The sequence below is a fragment of the Vicia villosa genome, linkage group LG7 (assembly GCF_029867415.1).
Source record: "Vicia villosa cultivar HV-30 ecotype Madison, WI linkage group LG7, Vvil1.0, whole genome shotgun sequence".
NCBI classification, from domain to species: Eukaryota; Viridiplantae; Streptophyta; class Magnoliopsida; order Fabales; family Fabaceae; genus Vicia; species Vicia villosa.
The window spans coordinates 122,679,744-122,698,465 of NC_081186.1; the positions used below are offsets into that span (position 1 = coordinate 122,679,744).

Sequence of the window (18,722 nt, forward strand, 5' to 3'; positions counted from 1 at the left end):
GAGTATCCTGATCACAACCTGATCACTTTAGGAACAAATGCTTAGACACAAGCTAAGACTTTCTTAGAGTATCCTGACCACCACGTGATCACTCTAATTACAACTGCTTAGACACAAGCTAAGACTTCCTAGAGTATCCTGATCAACACTTGATCACTCTAGTTACTTACAAATTAATGTAATCAATTCTAAGAGTATTACAAATGCTTCTGAAAAGCTATAATCACAACAGTGATATTTCTCTTAACGTTTAAGCTTAATCTCACTAATATATTACAACAACAATGTAGTGAGCTTTGATGAAGATGAAGTTTCTGAGCTTTGAGTTTGAACAGCGTTTCAGCAAGTTTTTCAGAATTGGTTCTTTTTTTTAAAATCGTCAACCTTGCTTCTCATCAGAACTTCATATTTATAGGCGTTTGAGAAGATGACCGTTGGGCGCATTTAATGCTTTGCGTATTCCGTACAGCTTTGCATTTAATGTTTCACGCTTTTGTCAACTACCTCGAGCCTTGTTCACGCTGTGTCTACTGACGTTGCCTTTAATAGCTTCCAACGTTCCTTTTGTCAGTCAGCGTAGCCTGCCACCTGTACTTTCTTCTGATCTGATGTTTGTGAATATAATATTTGAATATCATCAGAGTCAAACAGCTTGGTGCATAGCATCTTCTTGTCTTCTGACCTTGAAGTGCTTCTGAGCGTGATACCATGAGAACTTCAGTGCTTCTGCTTCTGACCTCAAGTTCTTCTGATGCTTTCATAGACCCATGTTCTGATTCTGCCTTGACCATCTTCTGATGTCTTGCCAGACCATGTTCTGATGTTGCATGCTGAACCTTCTGAGACAAAGCTTCTGAGCGCTGATTTGTGCATACTCTTTATATATTTCCTAAAAGGGAATTTGCAATGTATTAGAGTACCACATTATCTCACACAAAATTCATATCCTTGTTATCATCAAAACTAAGAATATTGATCAGAACAAATCTTGTTCTAACAAGAACTAGTGGGGGAGGTGCTCCTACTGGTATTGTTTGTTTCAAATATGGGCAAGCCGGTCACAAAAGTAATGGTTGTACTACTGATGTGAAGAGGTGTTTCTGTTGTGGCAAGACTGGGCATGCAATATCTGATTGCAAGCACAAAGAGATGATCTGCTTTAACTGCGGCGAAGAAGGACACATTGGAAGTCAGTGTTTGAAACCAAAGAAGGCACAAGCTAGTGGAAGAGTGTTTGCTTTGGCTGGAACTCAGACACCGAATGAGGACAGACTTATCAGAGGTACATGTTTCATAAATAGTACTCCTTTAATTACTATTATTGATACTGGTGCTACTCATTGTTTTATTGCTGCTGATTGCGTTAAAAGATTGGGTCTTGTGTTATCTTCTATGAATGGTGAGATGGTAGTTGAGGTTCCAGCTAAAGGATCAGTGACTACTTCTCTAGTATGTTTGAAGTGTCCTTTGTCGATCATCGATAGGAACTTCGCTGTTGATTTAGTTTGTTTTCCGTTAAGTGGGTTGGATGTAATTTTGGGGATGAATTGGTTGGAGTATAACTATGTTCATATTAATTGTTATAACAAGTCTGTGAGGTTTTCAACCGCTGAAGAGGAAGAAGCTAGTTTGGTTTCGCCTAAGCAGTTGCGACAATTGCTGAAGGAAGAAGTTGAGATGTTCTCATTAATGGCAACGTTATCAATGGAGAATCAAGCTATAATTGATGAGTTGCAGGTAATGTGTGAGTTCCCTGAAGTTTTCCCCGATGAAATGAAGGATAGAAAAACACTTAGAAAGGGGGGGTTTGAATAAGTGTAGCTTTAAAAACTTGACAGATAAAAATAAATTGCACAGTTATTTTTATCCTGGTTCGTTGTTAACTAAACTACTCCAGTCCACCCCCGCAGAGATGATTTACCTCAACTGAGGATTTAATCCACTAATCGCACGGATTACAATGGTTTTCCACTTAGTCAGCAACTAAGTCTTCCAGAGTCTTCTGATCACACACTGATCACTCCAGGAACAACTGCTTAGATACCCTCTAAGACTTTCTAGAGTATTCTGATCCACACGATTACTCTAGTTACAACCTGCTTAGATAACCTCTAAGACTTCCTAGAGTATTCTGATCCACACGATCACTCTAGTTCCTTACAACTTAATGTAATCAATTCTAAGAGTATTACAATTGCTTCTTAAAAGCTATAATCACAAACTGTGATATTTCTCTTAACGTTTAAGCTTAATCTCACTAATATATTACAACAGCAATGTAGTGAGCTTTGATGAAGATGAAGATTCTGAGCTTTGAGTAGAACAGAGTTTCAGCAAGTTAATATGAGTTGTTTTGTTCAGAATCGTTAACCTTGCTTCTCATCAGAACTTCATATTTATAGGCGTTAGAGAAGATGACCGTTGAGTGCATTTAATGCTTTGCGTGTTCCGTACAGCATCGCATTTAATGTTATACGCTTTTGTCAACTACCTCGAGCCTTGTTCACGCTGTGTCTACTGACGTTGCCTTTAATAGCTTTTAACGTTCCTTTTGTCAGTCAGCGTAGCTTGCCACTTGTACTTCCTTATGATCTGATGTTTGTGAATACAACGTTTGAATATCATCAGAGTCAAACAGCTTGGTGCAAAGCATCTTCTGATCTTCTGACCTTGAAGTGCTTCTGAGCGTGATACCATCAGAACTTCAGTGCTTCTGATCTCATGTTCTTCTGATGCTTCCATAGACCCATGTTCTGATTCTGCTTCGACCATCTTCTGATGTCTTGCCAGACCATGTTCTGATGTTGCATGCTGAACCCTTTGAGACAAAGCTTCTGAGCGCTGAATTATGCATACTCTTTATATATTTCCTGAAAAGGAAATTGCATTGGATTAGAGTACCATATTATCTTAAGCAAAATTCATATTATTGTTATCATCAAAACTAAGATAATTGATCAGAACAAATCTTGTTCTAACAATCTCCCCCTTTTTGATGATGACAAAAACATATATAAATGATATGAATTTGCGATCAGAAAGAGCAGACGGCAAAAGACAAATTACACAGCTATAGCATAAGCATATGAATATGTCTCCCCCTGAGATTAACAATCTCCCCCTGAGATAAATAATCTCCCCCTGAAATAAATACTCGAAGAACTTTAATAAAAGACTTCCCTGATTATTTCGGTAGAGACGATCACATAAGCTTCTGTCTTTAGAGAATTCATAGCTTCTGACTTCTGCTTCCATTGGACAGCTTCAGAACTAGAATTTCTTTAGATCCCTAGAACACTCACAGCTTCTGATTCCTGCTTCCATCTAGGACAGCTTCAGAACTTGAATTTCTTTGATCTTCTGAACATTCACAGCTTCTGATTTCTGCTTCCATTTAGGACAGCTTCAGAACTTGAATTTCTTTGATCTTCAGAACATTCACAGCTTCTGATTTCTGCTTCCATTTAGGACAGCTTCAGAACTTGAGTTTTCTGGATCTTTAGAACAATCACAGCTTCTGATTTCTGCTTCCCTCGGATAGCTTCAGAGCTTGAATTTCTACCAACCTCACTTCATGCTAGATTTGTATCAGAACATTGTTGAATGTACCAGAGCATCATCAGAGCATCTCTACATCCTGAAATGTTACAGAACAAAAAACTAAACGACAAAAGTCAGCATGAACGAGTCAGAACATAAAATGTATATTAGAATACATAATATGTATCAGAGCCATATAGGCTAAAATAATGTGTCAGAGCAAATAGAATTTTGTCAGAGCAAATAGACAAATATGAATCAAATTCCATTATCAGTGCTTCTGATTCATTCTTCTTTCTTGCTTCTGATTTCTGAAGCTTGATAGCACTCAGCTTGCTTCAGTTTCCATGAGTTTGCTTCTTGTGTTTGCTTTGAAGATTCTCTTCACTTCTTTATACCTGCAAAACACTTAAACCATATAGAACTTGCAGTTCTTGTTAGTAAATGTGTGGGAGCTTTACCCAGCAACTGATAGATTAATCAAATCATTTATCATTTATCTTCTCCCCCTTTTTGTCATAACATCAAAAAGAATGTTTCAAAAGATTCAGATGAATAAAACGACAAATAAAATCACTGGAATGTAAAAAACAAAGAAACTTTTCATTGATAATCAAAAGATATTACAAAAGGTTCCTATGTTTAACAAGATGAGAAACATTCCTAGCAAATACATAAAAAGTCATTCCAAGAGGAAATGACTACAAAAATTAAAAACAAAACCCTAGCAAGACACATTCTGTGTCAACCCATCAAGAATCCCCGTGGTCTTCTTGTCTTCCAGACTAGAACCTCCACTGTAGGAGAGATTCAAGAGACCAAAGAGGAAGAGAGGGACAGTTCACAGACAGAGAACTGCTGTTGCAAACGGGGCTTTCCCTTAACATAGAAGTTAAGAATATCATTCTTAACCTCTTCCCATAACTCAAGAAAGTCTTCTGTCTTTGGGTGAAAGTTGATAACAACATCAAAGAAGAGGTCTGACTTGAGAGGTATTAGGAGAGCCATCCCGAGATATGCAGAGATCTGCCGCCTTTGAGTCATAGATCTTCAACAGGCTTAGAGCATGATTAAGAGATCCAGACAAAGGATTCAAGATGAACGCTAGGTTTGAACTAGGATTTTTAAAGGAAAGAAAAACTTTGTTTGAGCAAGAGAAGAAAACGGAAGAGAGAGAGAGAGAAAAACTTGATGAGGAATGCAAAGAGATAGAGAAGGAGAACACAGACAGAGTGTAAAAGAGAAAATATAAGAGGGAAGGAGAAGCGTTTGAAGAGTATTTAAAAGAAAATAAAATGAAACAAATGATGGATAGCATTTAATGTTACGTGACATGAGGAGAGATAATAAAGACAAATGAGGTGACTAGCACAGTTACCTATGGTCGGCGTCCCTTCAACTGCACGCGCGCTTATCCATGAACAGTAACGACAGGTTTACCATCCCGAGATAAAACGTTACAGCTGTTTTGCTTTAAAAGAGGTTCTGAATCAACTTAGACAATGAAACGTTAGTAATAACCGAATCATAATTTCTAAAAGATTTCAATCAGAACTTCTGATTTAAAAAAAAATCCACATTCATTTCAGAAGATACTCATACGTAAGAACTTCTCATCTTCTCATTCTGGGCATAAATCCATACTGATGTTCTTCAGAATGAACTTAAACCTATCTTCAGCCAGGGGTTTTGTAAAGATATCAGCCCATTGATGGTCTGTATCCACAAAGTTTAAAGATATAACACCCTTCTGAACATAGTCCCTTATGAAATGATGTTTAATCTCAATATGTTTAGCCTTTGAATGAAGAATAGGATTCTTAGATAAACATATAGCAGAAGTATTATCACAGAATATAGAAATGTTACTCTCATATATCTGATAATCTTCTAACTGACTCTTCATCCAGAGCATCTGTGTACTGCAACCAGCAGCAGCGACATATTCTGCTTCTGTTGTTGATAGAGCAATAGTTGCTTGCTTCTTGCTATACCAGGAGATCAAATGACTTCCAAGAAATTGGCAACTTCCTGAAGTACTCTTTCTTTCAATTCTGTCTCCAGCATAGTCAGCATCGCAGAATCCTACTAAGTTGTATTCTTTAGATTTTCTGTAAACTAAGCCAACATTAGTAGTACCTTTCAGATACCTTAGAATTCTCTTAACAGCAGTTAAATGAGATTCTCTAGGATCTGATTGGAATCTAGCACACAAACAAACACTGAACAGAATGTCAGGTCTAGAAGCAGTCAAATATAGAAGAGATCCAATCATACCTCTGTATAACTTCTGATCTACCTTCTTACTTACCTCATCCTTACCTAGGATGCATGTTGGATGCATAGGAGTTTTGGCTTCTTTGCAGTCTAGAAGGTTAAACTTCTTCAGAAGTTCCTTCACATACTTGGTTTGGTGAACATACGTTCCTTCTGATGTTTGATTTATTTGTATTCCAAGGAAATACTTGAGTTCTCCCATCATGCTCATTTCAAACTCAGCCTGCATAGACTCAGCAAACTCCTTTCCAAGTGTAGCATTAGATGTTCCAAAAATAATATCATCTACATATATTTGACAAATTAAAATATCCCTTTTAAAGGTTTTACAAAAGAGAGTAGTGTCCACTTTTCCTCTAGTGAAACCATTATCCAGAAGGAAAGAACTTAAGCGTTCATACCAAGCTCTGGGAGCTTGTTTCAATCCATACAACGATTTCTTTAGTTTAAAAACATGATTAGGAGACATAGAGTCTTCAAAACCAGGAGGTTGATGGACATAAACTTCTTCATCTATATAACCATTTAAGAAGGCACTCTTAACATCCATCTGATAGAGAGTGATGTTATGTTGAGTGGCAAATGAAATTAATAAACGAATAGATTCTAACCTGGCCACTGGTGCAAAGGTTTCTGTATAGTCAATCCCTTCTTGCTGACTATAACCCTGAGCCACCAGTCTGGCTTTGTTCCTTACCACTTCACCTTTCTCACTGAGCTTGTTTCTGAAGACCCATTTTGTACCGATTATATTGAATCCATCTGGTCTAGGAACAAGATCCCAAACATCATTCCTTGTAAACTGATTCAGTTCTTCTTGCATAGCAATTATCCAGTCTGGATCTTCTAGAGCATGATCAACAGAAGTTGGCTCGATCAAAGATACAAGGCCTAATTGACAGTCTGCATTGTTCTTAAGGAATGCTCTTGTTCTGATTGGATCATCCTTCTTTCCAAGAATGACATCTTCTGAATGATCAGAGATGAGTCTGGATGATCTTCTGACAGATGGTTCTTCAGAAATGCTTAGATTCTCCAGAGAAGCTGATACTTGATCTTCAGATTCTTTGCTTCTGAGAAGCTCTGCTTCTGATGCGTTGCTTCTTGGCTCAACAACTTCTGATATATCAATATCCCAATCTGCAAAATTATCAAACTGCTTTGGTTTTTCAGAACCAAGCTTATCATCAAACCTGATATTGATTGATTCTTCTACAATCAATGTTTCAGTATTGTATACTCTGTAGCCTTTTGAGCGTTCAGAATATCCAAGAAGGAAACATTTTTGTGCTTTGGAATCAAACTTACCAAGATGATCTTTAGTGTTCAGAATAAAGCATACACATCCAAAAGGATGGAAATATGAAATGTTGGGCTTTTTATTCTTCCACAATTCATAAGGAGTCTTATTTAGAATAGGTCTGATAGAGATTCTATTCTGAATATAGCATGCAGTGTTTATTGCTTCTGCCCAGAAATGCTTAGCCATATTGGTTTCATTGATCATGGTTCTGGCCATTTCTTGCAGAGTCCTATTCTTTCGTTCTACAACTCCATTTTGCTGTGGAGTTCTAGGACAAGAGAAATCATGGGCAATACCATTTTCTTTGAAGAATTCTTCAAAGGATCTGTTCTCAAATTCACCACCATGATCACTTCTGACCTTTATGATTTTACACTCTTTTTCAGATTGAATCTGAATGCAGAAATCAAAGAACACTGAATGAGACTCATCCTTGTGTTTCAAGAATTTTACCCACGTCCAGCGGCTATAATCATCTACGATGACTAATCCATATTTCTTCCCTCTGACAGATGCTGTTTTGACTGGGCCAAACAGATCAATGTGCAAGAGTTCTAATGGCCTTGAGGTAGAAACAACGTTCTTGGACTTGAATGCAGGTTTGGAGAACTTGCCCTTCTGACATGCTTCACAAAGAGCATCTGATTTGAATTTCAGATTAGGGAGTCCTCTGACAAGATCCAGTTTGTTAATCTGAGAAATCTTTCTCAAACTAGCATGACCTAATCTTCTGTGCCAGACCCACTGCTCTTCAGAAACAGACATAAGACAAGTCACCTTCTGACTCATAAGATCTTGCAGATCTGTCTTATAAATGTTGTTCTTCCTCTTGCCTGTAAATAGGATTGAGCCATCCTTCTGATTTACAGCCTTGCAAGACTTTTGATTAAAGATTATATCATAACCATTGTCACTCAATTGACTGATAGATAAGAGGTTATGTGTTAATCCTTCTACAAGAAGTACATTAGAAATGGAAGGAGAGTTACCAGACTTTATAGTTCCAGAGCCAATTATCTTGCCCTTCTGATCTCCTCCAAACTTGACTTCTCCTCCAGATTTAAGCACCAGGTCTTGGAACATAGACCTTCTTCCTGTCATGTGTCGTGAGCATCCAGAGTCCAGGTACCACGACATGTTGTGCTTTGTCCTTTTTGCAGCCAAGGATATCTGCAATAGGAATAATCTTATCCTTAGGTACCCACATCTTCTTGGGTCCTTTCTTGTTAGATTTTCTCAAGTTCTGATTGAACTTGGGTTTAACATTGTAAGCAATAGGAGGAACAGCATGATAATTTTTAATGTGAGTTTCATGATATTTCCTAGGTTGTGTCACATGCTTTTTGGTGTGTGTTATGTGAAAACTTTGAGCATGTGAAGTGTGCCTAATATCATGGGAGTGGCCATACTTGAACTGATCATACAATGGCTTGTATGTGAATTTCATTTCATCAACAGGTTCAAGTTTGTATGGGGTTTCACCCTCAAAACCAATGCCGACTCTTTTGTTTCCAGACACAGCATATATCATAGAAGCTAGCTGACTTCTGCCAATACTTCTAGATAAGAACTTCCTGAAACTTAAATCATATTCTTTCAGAATATGGTTTAGACTAGGAGTGGATTTTTCTGAATCAGAAGGAGATCCAACATTATTGGATAATTTTAAAAGTTTTTCTTTTAATTCAGAATTCTCCAACTCAAGCTTCTTTGTTTCAAATTCAAATAGCTTTTTCAGCTCTTTGTATTTGAGACCAATCTGAGACTTGAATTCCAGAAGTTCTGTTAGACCGGAAACTAACTCATCTCTAGTAAGTTCAGAAAATACCTCTTCAGAATCTGATTCTGATGTAGATTCTGATCCGTCATCTTCTGTCGCCATCAGCGCACAGTTAGCCTGCTCATCTTCAGAGTCTGAATCATCTTCTGACTCATCCCAGGTTGCCATAAGACCTTTCTTCTTATGAAACTTTTTCTTGGGACTTTCCTTCTGAAGATTTGGACATTCATTCTTGTAGTGTTCAGGCTCATTGCATTCATAGCACATGACCTTCTTCTTGTCAAATCTTCTTTCATCAGAAGATTCTCCATGTTCAAATTTCCTTGAACTTCTGAAGCCTCTGAACTTCCTTTGCTTGGTCTTCTAGAGTTGATTTAGCCTTCTGGAGATCAGGGACAGTTCATCTTCTTCTTCAGATTCTGATTCTTCAGGATCTTCTTCTCTAGCCTGAAAAGCGTTAGTGCATTTCTTGATATTGGATTTTAATGCAATAGACTTACCTTTCTTTTGAGGCTCATTTGCGTCCAGCTCTATTTCATGACTTCTCAAGGCGCTGATGAGCTCTTCCAGAGAAACTTCATTCAGATTCTTTGCAATCTTGAATGCAGTCACCAAAGGACCCCATCTTCTGGGTAAGCTTCTGATGATCTTCTTTACGTGATCAGCCTTGGTGTATCCCTTGTCAAGAACTCTCAATCCAGCAGTAAGAGTTTGAAATCTTGAAAACATCTTTTCAATGTCTTCATCATCCTCCATCTTGAAGGCTTCATACTTCTGGATTAAAGCGAGAGCTTTAGTCTCCTTGACTTGAGCATTTCCTTCATGAGTCATTTTCAAAGACTCATATATGTCATAGGCCGTTTCCCTGTTAGATATCTTCTCATACTCAGCATGAGAGATAGCATTCAGCAAAACAGTTCTGCATTTATGATGATTCCTGAAAAGCTTCTTCTGATCATCATTCATTTCTTGCCTTGTCAGCTTTACGCCACTGGCATTTACTGGATGTTTGTAACCATCCATCAGAAGATCCCATAGATCACCATCTAGACCAAGAAAGTAACTTTCCAGTTTATCTTTCCAGTATTCAAAGTTTTCACCATCAAATACCGGCGGTCTAGTATAACCATTGTTACCGTTGTGTTGCTCAGCAGAGCCAGATGTAGATGCAGGTGCAGACTTTGCAGTTTCATCAGCCATCTTTTACTGAAGCGTTTTTCTCTTCCTGAATCTTTTCTAAACACGGTTAAGTGCTTGCACCTTAGAACCAGGCTCTGATGCCAATTGAAGGATAGAAAAACACTTAGAAAGGGGGGGTTTGAATAAGTGTAGCTTTAAAAACTTGACAGATAAAAATAAATTGCACAGTTATTTTTATCCTGGTTCGTTGTTAACTAAACTACTCCAGTCCACCCCCGCAGAGATGATTTACCTCAGCTGAGGATTTAATCCACTAATCGCACGGATTACAATAGTTTTCCACTTAGTCAGCAACTAAGTCTTCCAGAGTCTTCTGATCACACACTGATCACTCCAGGAACAACTGCTTAGATACCCTCTAAGACTTTCTAGAGTATTCTGATCCACACGATCACTCTAGTTACAACCTGCTTAGATAACCTCTAAGACTTCCTAGAGTATTCTGATCCACACGATCACTCTAGTTCCTTACAACTTAATGTAATCAATTCTAAGAGTATTACAATTGCTTCTTAAAAGCTATAATCACAAACTGTGATATTTCTCTTAACGTTTAAGCTTAATCTCACTAATATATTACAACAGCAATGTAGTGAGCTTTGATGAAGATGAAGATTCTGAGCTTTGAGTAGAACAGAGTTTCAGCAAGTTAATATGAGTTGTTTTGTTCAGAATCGTTAACCTTGCTTCTCATCAGAACTTCATATTTATAGGCGTTGGAGAAGATGACCGTTGAGTGCATTTAATGCTTTGCGTGTTCCGTACAGCATCACATTTAATGTTATACGCTTTTGTCAACTACCTCGAGCCTTGTTCACGCTGTGTCTACTGACGTTGCCTTTAATAGCTTTTAACGTTCCTTTTGTCAGTCAGCGTAGCTTGCCACTTGTACTTCCTTCTGATCTGATGTTTGTGAATACAACGTTTGAATATCATCAGAGTCAAACAGCTTGGTGCAAAGCATCTTCTGATCTTCTGACCTTGAAGTGCTTCTGAGCGTGATACCATCAGAACTTCAGTGCTTCTGATCTCATGTTCTTCTGATGCTTCCATAGACCCATGTTCTGATTCTGCTTCGACCATCTTCTGATGTCTTGCCAGACCATGTTCTGATGTTGCATGCTGAACCCTTTGAGACAAAGCTTCTGAGCGCTGAATTATGCATACTCTTTATATATTTCCTGAAAAGGAAATTGCATTGGATTAGAGTACCATATTATCTTAAGCAAAATTCATATTATTGTTATCATCAAAACTAAGATAATTGATCAGAACAAATCTTGTTCTAACATGAAATTCCAGATGTACCGCCAGAAAGAGAAGTTGAATTCGGGATTGATCTGGTACCTGGTACCAGACCTATTTCTATGACACCGTACAGGATGTCTGCATCGGAGTTGGCAGAATTAAAGAAGCAGTTAGAAGAGCTACTTGAGAAGAAGTTTGTCAGACCAAGTGTGTCGCCGTGGGGAGCTCCAGTGCTGTTAGTAAAGAAGAAGGATGGAAGCATGAGACTTTGTGTTGATTATAGGCAGCTAAATAAAGTGACGATTAAGAACAGGTATCTGCTTCCAAGAATTGATGACTTAATGGATCAATTGGTGGGTGCTAGTGTGTTTAGTAAAATTGATTTGCGATCGGGTTATCATCAGATTAAAGTGAGGGATGAAGATATTCAGAAGACAGCGTTCAGAACAAGGTATGGACATCATGAATACTCCGTGATGCCTTTCGGTGTTACTAATGCGCCGGGAGTATTTATGGAGTATATGAACCGTATCTTCCGTGATTACTTGGATCAATTTGTCGTAGTGTTCATAGACGACGTCTTGATATATTCTAAGTCAGAAGAGGATCATGTGAATCATTTGAGGACGGTGTTGCAAGTGCTGAAAGATAGGAAGTTGTATGCAAAATTGTCCAAGTGAGAATTTTGGTTGAAGGAGGTCAATTTTCTTGGTCATGTCATATCTGGTAATGGCATTGCTGTAGATACATCTAAGGTAGATGTTGTTTTGCAATGGGATTACAGGTTCATTGGATTGCATGAGTGTTATGTATCTGTTGAAATGAATGTTTATGCTGTCTATTTTCACGTCGAATTGTGATACCTCAGATTTTGTTTGAACTTTTAGCACTCTGATTTTATTCTAATTGTTGGGGAGATTTGGGGTGTTACAACATACATATTGAATAGATGTACGACAAAGAAGCTAGAAGGAATCACATCAGAAGAATGTTGGTCTGGTGTCAAACCTAGCTTGAGTCATATGAAGGTATTTGGATCTATAGCACATAGACATGTGCCAGATTATTTGAGAAGGAAACTTGATGATAAGTCGAGTCAGATGATCCTAATAGGATATCATTCAATTGGAGGATACAAGTTGTTTGACCCAGTGAACAAGCAAGCAGTGATAAGCATGGACGTGGTCATATATAAGCTTAAGGAATAGGATTGGGCAGAGAATGTCAAGAAGGAATCAGTGAGAATCTTATGTGAAGAACTAGCCACTGAAGTCGAAAGAGAAGAAGTTCGATAAGAAGAAGTCAAAGGTGATGCAGGTCCAAGCCGACCTCAAAGAACAAGACACATGCCTACAAGGCTGCAAGAATGTGTGATTACATTAAATGATGTGATTGATGATGAAGGTGAGCTGGTACATTACGCTTTCTACCCAGATGTCGAACCCGTCAAAGCAGCTGAGGCATTGAAGGATTCAAAGTGGATGAAAGCTATGAATGAAGAATTAAAGTCCATCAAAGACAACAACTCTTGGTCACTTGTCGAATCTCCTCAAGGCAAGAAAGCAATTCATGGGAAGTAGGTATACAAGGTGAAGTGTAATCCCAAAGGAGAAGTAACTCGACACAAGGCTAGACTTGTAGCAAAAGGATTTCTTCATAAAGAAATAGTCGACTTCAATGAAGTTTTTACACTTGTTTTTAGGATCAAAATAACCGGGTTGGTTGTTGGTCTAGCAAACATGAACAATTGGCACATATGTCAGATAGATGTAAAATGTGCATTCCTGAATATACCCTTAGACGAAGAAGCCTATGTTGCACAATCAATTGGGTTTGTGAAACATGGAGAAGAGAGAAAGGTGTACAGGCTGCATAAAGCCCTGTATTGACTTAAACAAGCTCCGAGTTTGAAATAAGAAGATTGACAGATTCCCGGGGGAGAAGGAATTTGTGAAGTGTACAACTAAATATGGAGTATATGTAAGAAGACACAAGAGTGAATTTCTTATACTATGTCTCTATGTCGATGACTTATTGATAATAGGTAGCTGTAAGAAAGAGATCGAATACTTCAGAGGTGATTAACAAGGAATTCAAAATGTCTTATATGGGCGAACTTTCAATTTTCCTTGGCATCAAATTCTTCAAGAGTAGTACAGGCTTGATGATGCATCAAAGAAGATATGCAAGTGAAAATCTCAAGAGATTTGAGATGGAAGAATGCAACTCAACTTCGACACCTGCAGAACCAAAACTGCAAATGTCAAAAGAATCAAATGAAGATGATGTCGACTCAACCCATCATAGAAGACTCATTGGGTCATTAAGGTAACTTTATCACACAAGGCCTGACTTAGCATACAATGTGGGTATGGTGAGTAGATTCATGCAGAAGCCAAAGGTATCACATCTAGAAGCAATGAAGAGGATACTAAGGTATCTGAAAGGAACTCTCGACTATGGAATTCTGTTTCCTGTAGCTTATGAGGGGAAAAGTGCAAGTTAGTGAGTTACATCGACTCAAGTTGATGTAGTGATGTTGAGGATTGAAAAAACCACAATTAGTTATGTGTTTATGCGAGATGGTGCAGCAGTTGCTTGGAGTTTGAGAAAAGAACCAGTAGTGGCACTATTGTCGTGTAAAGAAGAGTACATAAATGCCTCTCTTTGTGCATGTCAATCAACATGAATGATGAATCTAGTTGAAGAGATAACATGGAAAAATCATGGAGCAATTACCATGAAGATCGACAGCATGTCAACTATCAATATGGCAAAGAATCTGATAGCACATGGTTGAAGGAAGCACATCGAAATGAGGTTTCATTATCTTCGAGAGCAGGTAGCTAAAGGGAAGATGAATATGGAACATTGCAGAACTGAGAATCGGATTGCAGACATCATGTCGAAAGGAGTGCAAGTCGAAGTATTAAGAAGACTAAGAGCTATGATGAATGCTGATAACTTAGACACAATGAATTAGGTGGTGTGTTGAGACTGTAATCCCTTGTGTCGAAGCAATGTGTTGCTCGATTGAACAAGGTTGTGTCAAAATAGTTTAATTTGTGTCGAATTGTATTAGATGTCGAAGTGTCGAAGAAAGTTGCTGTTGTGTAAACTTATTACTCCTTATATTTATTTTTCATAGATTCACAACCTAGATAAATCTCATAATTGATTCCTGTTCCACGTATGATTAGTTTCAATAAAAGGTGCATCCTAAAAACATTTTATAATATTTGGTTCTGTTGTATGATGTTGTTTTGTTAATAACTGCTTTTGTATGTTGTTGTTGATTAATATTCTCAGAGCAAGAAGATTAGGTTGAGTTGGTCATAAATAAGCGATATCCCATTAAAACTCCTCTCCAAAAAGGTGGATTTTTTCTTCCCTAGCAGCGATGGAAGATCCATTTTTGGATCAGCACTGCCACCACCTTCTAAGAAACTCTTGGCTTCCAAATCTATGGAGGTTATGGAATCCAAGTCAATCAGCCCCTTATCAGTATCTGCCCTACTTCTCTTGGCAGGAGGTGACTCTACACTTTCAGTAACAGGAGGTGGACGGACATTAGTCATAGGAAAAACCTTATGGATTTAATTGATTCTATAGATACAAATTATAGCATATTATAATATTATAATGTAATCAAGAATAATTAGAATGGTGTACCTTTTGAAATCGATAGACCTTTTGAATTGAGACACCGTCAGAGAGAATGAGTATGAGAGGATTACTACCCTCATTGTCGGCTAGAGTTTTTTTACAGTACGTTAAACGTCTAATGGGGCAACGCTTAAATAACTAAACGGCTGAGGGCAGAGACCTCTCATTGGGCTTAACTGAATGGTCCAACCCATCACGGTCCATTCAGACACAAAAGCCCAATCAAATAATTCATCAATAAGTGTTTAACAATAATAGACCATAATTTATATTAATAATAATTTATAATAATTGATTATTGATAATCCATAATTGATTAATTAAATAATTAATCCAACATTCTCCCACTTGGATAAAAATAATCAATTATTAAAAACATATAAATTTTAATACTAGAATCTTAATTATGGTCAAAACACATGTTCACAAAACAAAAGTAAACTTCAACATTGCAGAAATGAATCCGATAGGAAAAACATATCATACAAGTCAAAGAAATACATTTATAGATTAAAAAGATGAATTTAGAGAAACATATTTCATATTAGAAAAATATGTAATTAAACAATGGCCCAAGCATATGAAAATGCTATTAATAAACTCCCACTAACCCAAAATATCATAAGACTTACTCATGTGTATAAGTCTTTGGGTAGTGATTATACTAATGAGTTTTAAATTATAGGTCATAAAATATCCACATAGGTCTACGAATAGTAATTACATATAGGCATACCCTATTACAAGAGTAATTACATTTAACCATAAGTATTTTCATAATACAATATCATACTCGATAGGAGTATTAATATTTACTTTTACTTTCATAATATGACCCGACAAAAGTGGACAATTGAAGATAGAATAACATAATATTATTGCATGCTAAAAATTTATTCTGTCATTTCAATGTCGACCTAAACATCAAATTATGATGATTCCCGAGATTAAAAGAATAATATATTTCTCGGTATAATAGAATAAGACTTCGTAGAGTTATTATACATTTTGAAGTCCTTTTAGAAATTATTGTGTACACATGCACTCCCACTGATCCAACATAAAAAAAAAATTGGATATACATTTATCAGAGCCCACTAATATTAAATACTCTAATTATTCAATGGGATACTAATTTTATTTTTAGTGCAAAACTATACAGAGAAGTGGTTGTATAATATATCATCACTAGAGTTTTACAAACTCAACCACATATTTTGCACATAAACAGAATATATATTATTATATATTATATATATAATTTCACATGAAACAGTATGATGGTCATATAAAAGGTTTACCATCATTTGAGTGACATCAAATCCATATAATTTTAAATATATGATTATATACAACATCTTAATAATTCACTCAAAACTCAAATGCTACAAATATAACTACACACATTTGAGAAACATATTATGTTATACGCAGCGGAAAGATATGGGACTTTGATTCAATTAATATTGAGGATATAATACAAGTAGTCGTAAATTTCCATCAATAACTTAAGACTACACTATCCTCAATATAAGTCTCCATAAAATAATATTATATTAAATCAATAATATTTATTGCTTATTTCTATATAATTGACATGTTAAATTCTCCCACTTGATAGGGAAAAATAGTTGAATCATTAATCTAAAAGTTTTAAAATATTTATACAAATACTCAATTATTTTCTCTATCACACACTAATCATGTCAAATAATGTCACACCGATAGGGTATGTCCATCACTTACATACCACAAAGAGAATTGAAATCCATTTAAAAAATATTGAAAACAAATTATTGGATTTCATAAAGTAATACATGTGTTTAAAATAATTTCTTAGTTATTAAATAATAGTTTCTCTAATAAGAAATATAAAAACAATGTACAAATATTATGTCACCAAAAATTCTAATACCGATAGAGTACTCGAATCATAATTTACATAATCATAAATAACAAGTACATTGAACAAAATAAATTATATTAATAATAATACACCGATAGGATATAATCATTATCAATATAATATTTATTATAATTAAAATAAAACTAATTATTTTACCACACAAGATTTCTACAATTGTATACGTGATAGGTTAGTTACAATCATACAAATAAAAATAATTATATTTTACTCAAAATAAGAAAATTTGTATAATTGTATCCACGATAGGTGAGATTACAATTATACAAATTAATAGTGATTACTTAATTTTCCAGAATAAAACTCTCAAAATAATAAGATTTTAATATACTCATAAAACTAAATTTTATTTATTTATTTGAGTATATAACAAGAAATCAATTTATGAAAATAAATCAGGTGTTTTTAATTCAAAATATTCTAGAAGATTAACAATTTTATATAAATGCACTTTTTATATTTTTTTCAAAAGGAGTGGACAATATTAAAAAAATAATTTCTCCTTATATGCAATTATATAATTAGTCACAAGAGATTGAAAATATATTATAATTAAATTACAACTAACCTCAGAGAATGTGACATTCACTCCTGGATGCAGATTCATTAACTTTTGATGGCTTTTAGAATATTATATAATCATCTCAAAATCAATTCATAGATAAAAAGTAAATCGTTATATAACATATAAAAATTTAATTATAAATTGATATAATTTAAGGATGATACAATTTAAATTGCCTTCAAGTAGTACAAAATAACTATAATATTTTATGAGTGACACGTAAATAATTAGGCAATATATATAATTACAATAAACTCAAGAATATGATATGAGTATAAACACGATTTTAAATATATTTCAAAGCACTAGAATTTACAAATTATAATTTTGAAATATATCTTTCATATTTGAAAGCATAAAATTTCTATATTAAAATAAATCAACCCAAATTATTTCTCTTGAAACCATCCAATTGTTTCTCATTCCACACACAACAAAATCCAATTGTTTAACAATTCAATCCAATCCTAAAACAAGGGCGAGACGTAACACGGCTTATTAATCTAGGTCTAAAATATAGACATGCTAGGTAGAATATACCTGGATTTTAAAGAACGTCAAAAAATTTATAAAATCAATAGACCAATTTATTGAAATATTAAATCTATATATAATTTCTTCTATTTTAAGAAAACCCACAAAAAACACTATCATTCTAAAATAATACACACGTCATTCTAAAGTTTTTTTTTTCTTTCTTACTAAATTAACATATATACTGAATGATTTGTCCACATTGAAGGTTGAATATTAAATCTAAATTTTTCAACACAAAGCAACATATTTTCTTCATAGCAAGCAAATGAAATACAATGATATTACATGCTTTTAAAATATCCATCCAGACAAACAAATCTCTCAAATAAATTTCACAAATCATTACCTTCAAGAATAATAATTGAAATATATGTTTATCGAAGAAAATTTGACATAACCCATTTATGCATAAATATATTTGTTTAAACCATACAAAACTGAAACATGAGATTTAGATATTATCATGAGAGATAATAATTTAAAACACATTATGAATTCATTAGAATTAACCATTGTTAATATTGGATTGATAATGTTATTTATCAAGTTTTCCTTTAGACATCTAAGCCATGTTACGATAATTATAGAGTTAAATAATTAACAAAACATGTTACGCAAAATCTCTACGACAGAAAGGTTATATGAAGGAATAATTTTATATATAATTTACAACCTTCATCCA

At 35.3% G+C, this 18,722-nt stretch overlaps 1 protein-coding gene across 1 annotated transcript; it reads left to right on the forward strand.

Annotated features, from left to right (window-relative positions):
• The first annotated feature begins 1,149 nt into the window (after positions 1-1,149).
• LOC131620120 (uncharacterized) lies at positions 1,150-14,526 on the forward strand. The gene is made up of 3 exons (XM_058891139.1): positions 1,150-1,282; positions 1,412-1,737; positions 14,497-14,526. Exons 1-3 carry the CDS (start codon positions 1,150-1,152, stop codon positions 14,524-14,526), a joined length of 489 nt encoding a protein of 162 aa, XP_058747122.1.
• The last annotated feature ends 4,196 nt before the right edge of the window (positions 14,527-18,722 follow it).

Excerpts from the sequence above, each read along its gene's own strand:
- LOC131620120 (XM_058891139.1), top strand. The coding sequence starts at position 1,150 with ATGATCTGCTTTAACTGCGGCGAAGAAGGACACATTGGAAGTCAGTGT. Across the intron at positions 1,283-1,411 it reads TGAGGACAGACTTATCAGAG|TTGAGGTTCCAGCTAAAGGA; the intron begins GTACATGTTTCA and ends GTGAGATGGTAG. Across the intron at positions 1,738-14,496 it reads CTATAATTGATGAGTTGCAG|ATTCACAACCTAGATAAATC; the intron begins GTAATGTGTGAG and ends TATTTTTCATAG.